Below are 7708 nucleotides of genomic sequence, written 5' to 3' on the forward strand. Positions count from 1 at the left end.
TGATCTATCCCCGCTCCTTTGCTACGGCAGCTCACGCGTTCTCAGACAAGAGAACTTGTCCTTTAGCGTACATGGGCAATCCGTGTCGCCACACAGCGGAAAATGTCATTACAGAGTGGAATCCTGGGTGGGAAAGAGAATCTAACGCACTCGGTAAAGTCAGGCATCCATTCCTGCACCTGCCTCCTTGTCTGCTTGAGCGTAGATCCTGGACGAGGCTTAACGGGCTACTTGGGTGCATCCAGGTTTGCCGCAGTCCTGCACGGGCTTGGCCTGGCTTCTTCCTCGACCTGTGCCTCTGAGCATCATCGCAGATCGTAACTCATGGTAGACGAGTGCCCATCCTGACAGCTGGAGGGCTGACGGCAACCCAAGCCTCCCTTAATGTAGAGGGCATCCTCTGGTTATGGAGCTTGGATATCAAGCTCCGCTGTCTGCATACGAGAGAGCTTCTGTACCTGTGATGGGCTTCTTTAAGAGTGGGTGATTTAATTTTTTAAAAATGCAGTTTGTTTATTGAATGAGTAGGTTATAGGAACATGCCATGAGCATGATGCTTGTAACACACAGCAGCACTGCTCTACCATTTATGCCAAGAAGTGAAGGACAAAGGCAGTGTAAATAAGCAGAATATGATTATCTGCATTTGACTAGGGGTAAGGGTAAGCCTTCTATTGAAAGGCAGTGTGGTGGAGTGAACAGAGCACAGGACTGGGACCTAGGAGGTCTGGGTTCTAATTCTGGCTTTGCCACTCGCTCACCGTGCTATGTTGGACAAGACACTTCCCTGCTCTGTGCCCCCATTTGTAAAATAGGGATGAGACTGACATCCTTTGTAAAGTGTTTTTTTAAATATCAATAAGAGCAAGGCATTATTAAATAATGAATACCAGCATTATTACTATTGGGACAGAGCTGGGAAATTCCATGCAATCTTGAATAGGTTTTGCATCTGAGTTAAGAGGCAACTTTGATGGTGCAGTGTCCTCTAGCAATGCAGTGAGCCAGCAGCTCGGTACTAACTCTGGGGAAGAATGACGTGTGTTGAATCACTTGCTGCTTCAAGGTCTCCCATCTAAAGATTGACCTCGGTTTCTGTAGCTTCACTTGCACAGGATCACCTGTACAAACTACTCCTTCAAGTTTTCAAGTGCCTTGGCTGAATAATGCCATGCAAGTCGATGATATGATTATTCTAAGGGAAGCTAGAGTAACCTGGTTGAGATCGTGGGATACAAAGGAACCACTGTGGGCTCAAAGAAATCGACCCAGTTACACGTGTTTCTAATTCTCTTTAGACATCTTGTACAAGGAAGTGCAATGTTGCTGGGCTCAAAATCAGGTGGTTTTAATCCTTTACCTGACCCGGAAGCAGGAGAGGATTGAGGCAGCTGTAAACAAGTTAGGAGTATTGCTTATTCACAGCAAAAGCCAGCATAAGAAACATATGTTTTCCATCTGGCTAGCCAACGGCCTGCGGAAACTCTAGATGCCTATTGCATGATGCTGGTGACTGCAGCCGTCACGTGAGCTTCCTTAATGCAGACCCAGAGCATCATAAAATTGCCTACATCATACCTCTGTCTCATACTTCAGTGCTGCACAGATGTATGAGACATCTGGGAAAGGGTTAATCTGTATAATCCTCTGCCTCCACAAACAGCTGTGAGCGGCAACAAGGACTTGCTCTGACTATGTAATCATTGTAATTTGTTTTACTCTCCTTAGAGTGGGCGGGGTGGAGTCCTGGACCTCTGGTTCCACAAAAACTTTTCCTTCTACCGCTTGCTCCTGCAGTTTTAATTAAGTGCAGTTCAGTCAATCTCTTACAAGTGATTTTTTTTTTTTTTTATGAACTCACTTTCAGACTCTTATTCCAAGCACCGTATTGCATCATGGCCTTTTGGGAGCTGATGAGAGTCCTGGGAGCATCTTAATTTCAAGCAATGTGAACAAAGTCACAAATTCCTTGTGGTTTCTAATAAATGCTGCTTTACAATTGGAATCTGAATATTGAACTAGTATTATGCCACGTGGCTTATGCTTTACCTGCATTTCTAGAACACTCTTGGCAGTTGTTAATAATAATAATTAATGCAACTGTAAGGGTAGTTTATGGCTGTGTAATGAGAATAGATTTTAAGGCCAGACGGGAACCTAAGTGCATGGCTCAGAGAGCCTCCCCAGCAATTTGTGCATCAAGTCCATAGCTTCTGTTTGAGCTCCAGAAATGCTTTTAGAAAAATGCCCAGGCTTGACTTAAAATCTTCTATTGACGGCAAATCCACCACATCCTGAAGCCAAATGCTCTGTGCCTGTGGCAAAATGCGCCTCGTCTCACAAGGTTTGAGGTTCAAAGCTGGGCACAGATCCAGCTCAGTGAGCAGGTACTAGGATGGATTCTCCACACACTAGAATTATAGGAGATTTTCTCTTTACCCATAAGTCTACATTCGGCATGCAACCAGCCATTTGCACCAGTGTGCTTTCTTCTGCTGCTGTCCCTACTCCCAGCAATGCCTGTCTGAGCACAGGAGTTCTTCTTTGGTCTCTCAAAACTTCTGATTCCAGAACTGGAGTCACTTTATGGGCTAAAAAGGTAGAAGCCTCAGGTTGGGGGAGATTTATAAAGCGCATGGTTGGCCTTCCTTACCTACCTTTACAGGGCATTCAAGGCCAACTAGAAGTTGCCTTTGGCAAGTACTTGCTGGGACTTGCAGCTTTCTAAAGGGCTCTTCCAGTCTACGTTTTGAGAGGCTACTGGATGCTGCTACTTTGGCCATGTCTACACTACAAAGTTAAGTCGACTTCATGTAAGTTGACATTGAGCCACCAATTTTTAAGCAAGTCGATCTTGCATGTCTACACTACGCTCATTGTGTCGGCGGAGTGCATCCTCGCTAGCAGGGCTTGTATCGACGCACGGAGCACTGCGGTCTGGATAGCTATCCCACAGTGAATGTAGCCAAGTAGAATTTTGGATTGGGCCTGCAATGCCCTATGGGACTAAAACATTGGTTTGTGCAATTCATATCCGGGGGCGGGGGGGAAGCTGTGCATATCTCCCTCCACATTGAGGGAGGGGGAAAATTTTTATGAGCTTGCCCTGTGCAGATCTTTCTATACAGTGCAAGACCATATTATTTGGGGTTTGTACCCCAAAGGAGGTGTGCATGTGAGTGCTGGCTATTCCCCTAGCTAAGTCGTCCCACACAAAGCTGAGTTCAGTCTGTGTCTACAGCTGGGTGTGGCCTTACCTGCGTGCGTGCTAGAGAAGCTTGAGAGCCTAGCACAGCAAGAAGAGGGTGAGGAAACCCAGGCTCGTGGAAAGGGCGGGCTCAGTGGGACCCAGCACATCAGGCGGCACCCCAGCAGGGGAGTTCACCCCTTCACAGCGTGGTTGTGTGACCCAGAGTTCACCAAACAGGGGGCGGATTACTTGTTGAATTGTTTTGAGGTTTAAGGGCTAGCATTGAAAATCCCCCCGTTTCCCCGAGGTGACCACATGCAATATCACTCTCCCAAGGGTAACAGAGGCGGCAAGAAGCAGATGCTGCAAGCGTCTGGGTACACACCTGGTCCTTCTGCTGCAGTGCTGTGTGCTACCATGATGCCAGCTGTGTTAATACTGGAGTGGCACGGGAAAGCGTCTTACATGCTGGACAAAATAAGGCAGCCCTTCCCAGAAACCTTGTGCAAAGGATTGCAGAGTACATCCATGAAAGCTTCCTAGAGATCTCCATGGAGGATTCCTGGGCCATCCCCGTGCACATAAACAGTTTTTTTCGGCGAGCAACCTCTGCGTATCTGGAGTGGCCACCGATACCCACTGCACCCACTTCTTTGTTCAGATTAAACATAAAAAAAATAATAGCATGTAACCCCTAAGACATGGGCAGCCGGAGACCCAGCTGTAGGGGGAGGCTAGCCCCTGGCCCCTCCCCTTCTGCCTGAGGCCCCGCCCCTCCCCATCTGCTCCCCTCCCCTGCAGGAGCCCAGCACCCCCACCATGGCCCCCAGTGCCGGGGGGGCGGGGGCAAGGTCTCAGCAGCACCCCCAGCCCCCAGGAGGTGGAGCAGCGTGGCTGCAGTGCTCCCAGCAATTTATGGGCCGGGTGGCCAGCCCTAGAGCACCGGGTGGTGTGGCTGCAGCGCCCCCTGCTCCGGTGCTCCCGGCGGCGCAGTCCGAGCACCAGGCGGGCAACGCAGCACCAGCGCGGCCAGCCTAAGCTAGGGCAGAGCACTGGCAGGAAACTGCAGGAGGAGGAGGCCTGGCCTGGGGGCAGAGCATGGGCGGGGCCACGCTAGGGTGTTTGGGGAGGCACAGCCTCCCCCCGGCCTACGATACTCGCCGCCCATGCCCTAAGGTTTGATTGGAAAGGTGTACTCAACAGAGGTGCTTTCCCTGGCATCACCCTCCGCCGCCAACTAGTCCTGTGAAGGGATGGGCTCCAGGCTTGGAAACCGTTCTTGGCTGTCGGGGTGAATGGATCCTCCGCTTGCCTGCCTCACATTCTCCTCCTCCTCCTTGTCAACAATGTCCTCCTCACTGTTGCTCCAGGTCGCCCAGGGCTCCAGGGAGGTATCCAAGGAGCGTTTTGGGGTAGTGGTGGGATCGCCGCAGAGAATCGCCTGCAGCGCCTCATAAAAGCGGCATGTCTCTGGGGCAGACCGTTCACCTCCTTTGTCTTCTGGTACGCTTGCCGAAGCTCCTTTATTTTCATGCGGCACTGCTGCGTGTCCCTGCTGTAGCCCTTCTCCCCCATGCTCCACGCAATCCTGGGATAGATGTCGGCGTTTCTCTTGCTGAATCGGAGCTCTGCCTGGACAGACTTCTCTCTCCGCACTGCAGTAACATCCACCACCTCCTGTGTACTACGTGCTGGAGCACATTTGTGGCCTTGAGTCTCCGTGATCAGCTGTACTGGCGAGTACTCCAAGCTGATCAAACAGGAAATTAACATTCAAAAGTTCCCGCGGCTTTAACAGGGGAGTGGCTGTTTCCTGTGTACCTGGCTGACGTGCTGTGGAATTGAAAGTGCTCTCTAGAGCGGTCACAGTGGAGCACTGTGGGGCACCTCCTGGAGGCCAATTCAGTTGAATTACACAACACAGTGTCTACACTATCCCCATGTTGACCCGTGGATGTCGAATCAAGCACTACGCCTCTCACAGAGGTAGAGTACTGACGTCACCTTTACAGGCCATTTAGGTCGGTGGAAGGGACTCGGTAGTGTAGAAACAAACATTATTAGGTCGATTTAACGTGGCTTATGTCGACCTACATTTTTAGTGTAGACTAGGCCTTAGAGTCTGCAGGTGCAGATGCTACTTACCACTGGTGTAGGTTGTTGAAAGGGCAGCAGTGGACAGCCAAACTGTGAGGTCCTTTACCACATCTGTTGAATATGGATGGTGTGCAGCCTACCTACACTCAGTCAATGTGTCCTACAACCCTTGAGGATTATCGTGGATGCTGGAGCTCACGTCAAAGTGATAGCTGGAAAAACATTTGGCAAATTGACGCAGACACAAAGCAACAATCTTCCAAGATCCTGATGCTGCAGGAGCTTCTCTTGGTGGTTGGAGCCTTTTACATCTTGTTCTTCACAGCGATCTTCTACGTGAGGCTCAACTTTTCCATCACCAAGGATACAGCTGCTGAAGCTAGGATGAAGGTGGCCTGCATAACAGAGCAAGTTCTCACCTTGGTGAACAAGAGACTGGGCCTGTATCGCCACTTTGATGAAGTGGTGAGTAAGTACAAGCAGTCACGGGACATCTCCACTCTAAACAGTGGCAAGAAGACCTTGGAGACAGAGCATAAGGCCCTGACCAATGAAGTAGCCTCTCTGCAGTCCAAGCTGAAGACAGAAGGCTCTGACATGTGTGTTAAGGTGAGCGAGATTCAGAAGCTCGGCAGCCAAGTCAAGGAGCTGGTTCTGAAATCGTCGGTTGAGGCAGAGCGGTTGGTGGTCGGCAAGCTTAAGAAGGACACGTACATTGAGAATGAGAAGCTGCATTCCAACAAGCACCAGGAGCTGGTCACCAAAATTGACAACATCCTCGATGCACTGTAACTTCAGAGTTAAAGTGGTGGGAGTGGGGAGAAACATGAGTTGAGATTAAAGGCTGTTGAGTGGACATGCTCTGGAAAAAAAAAAAAAGATCGAAGTAGGTGAGGTTCCTTTTCCTCTACTAACAGGCAGTAAAATGATCAACGACACCCTGCTTTCAGTGCTAACTAGCCCCTGTAAAGAGCCTCAAGCAGCCTATGCAGCCAGGTATGTACAATGTGTTTTGTGTCCTGGCTAGAACTCCATTGATTTTTAAAGAAAGCCAGGGAGGATAATACGTTGCAGCTTTTTCTCTTTTTTTTTCTTAGCTAGACTGAATGGAACTCTCATTGTGTTTGGGGCCTAGTCAGTTTTGATTATAATTCTATGTTTGTAATCTGCTTCAGTTCAGGTTTTCTGTTTTACAGCCTGGCAATCTAGCCTGAGCCTCTATTATAAAGCCTCCACCCCTCTTTAATCAGTGTGCAGCATGCATGAATGATGCAGCCCAGTAGATGACTGGTTTTAAAAATGTGTTCCATCACCCATCAGTTTTAAGCATAGACCTATTAAGTGTGTCTTCTCAATTGCCTGGCCACTAGTTCTGGCTGTAATATATATATAATATAAAATCCCCAGCCTTATACAGTTTTATTCGGGTTCTAACAAGGGAATTATTTGGACTAAGCAGGGATCTTTGGAAGTTTTTTTTCCCCCTGCATCATTCTGTTTATAAATTTTGGGTGGGGATGGGAAAGGGAAATGTCCTATGAAGTTTAATTGGTTACATCTGTCAAGCTATGCAAGCTTTACGCATTCCATGGGACTTTTTATGTACTGGGTGTGATGTTGCAGCTGGAGATTCCTGCGAGGGAAAAGGGTTTTACTGTTTTATAGCACCTTGCTTTTGAAGATCTACGTATTAGCCCCATTTCCCAGAGGCACAGAGCAGTTGAATCATAGAATCATAGAATATCAGCGTTGGAAGGGACCTCAGGAGATCATCTAGTCCAACCCCCTGCTCAAAGCAGGACCAATCCCCAAATGATGGACTCAAGGTCATGTATCGAGTCAGTGGGAGCCCCAGGGGCTAGAACCCTAACTGCCTGACTCCAGTCACCAACTCTCACCGTTCGTACACACCATGTATAGGAATTGCGGCGTATCCCATTAAAAACAGCATGTAAGCCCTTTGGTGGCACTCTGTCTTTGTTGAGAACTTTTCCAGAGCAGGAGTGTGTGTAAGTAGCTAGACTCTGTGTATTATGTCTAGTTACGAAGCACAGTTATTTAACCCTGCAGCGTAAAGAGCAAACGACACAACGGTGCATAGGGATGTGTAACAACAGTGGAGTAAGAGTAACTGGAGCCTGGAGTGATCCATCAACGCTTTGCCCAGCCCCCACTCCAATACACTCTTCCTCCAGCCCAGTACTCCTCCTCAGCCAGCCCTGCCAAGGGTTCTTCCTCCTTCCTCACTGGACTGCTTGAGCTTCTACCTATGAGTACCTTTTGAATAGGCTCCCGCGGCACATTCTGTTTTCAGTGACTCCAGATTTGCACCGGTGTAACTGAGAGCAGCTTTTGGCCTTTGTTTTCTTGTGGTTAATGGATTCAGAACAAGGTTCAGTTTGGAGATTGTGGGGGTATAAG

At 48.9% G+C, this 7708-nt stretch overlaps 1 protein-coding gene across 1 annotated transcript; it reads left to right on the top strand.

Annotated features, from left to right (window-relative positions):
- The first annotated feature begins 5392 nt into the window (after positions 1 to 5392).
- LOC102935703 (dolichyl-diphosphooligosaccharide--protein glycosyltransferase subunit 1-like) lies at positions 5393 to 6171 on the top strand. Its single transcript, XM_027830213.3, has one exon. The coding sequence runs from the start codon at positions 5408 to 5410 to the stop codon at positions 6077 to 6079; it is 672 nt and encodes a 223-aa protein (XP_027686014.2). The 5' UTR covers positions 5393 to 5407; the 3' UTR covers positions 6080 to 6171.
- The last annotated feature ends 1537 nt before the right edge of the window (positions 6172 to 7708 follow it).

Source organism: Chelonia mydas, chromosome 19 (assembly GCF_015237465.2).
Source record: "Chelonia mydas isolate rCheMyd1 chromosome 19, rCheMyd1.pri.v2, whole genome shotgun sequence".
NCBI lineage: Eukaryota > Metazoa > Chordata > Testudines > Cheloniidae > Chelonia > Chelonia mydas.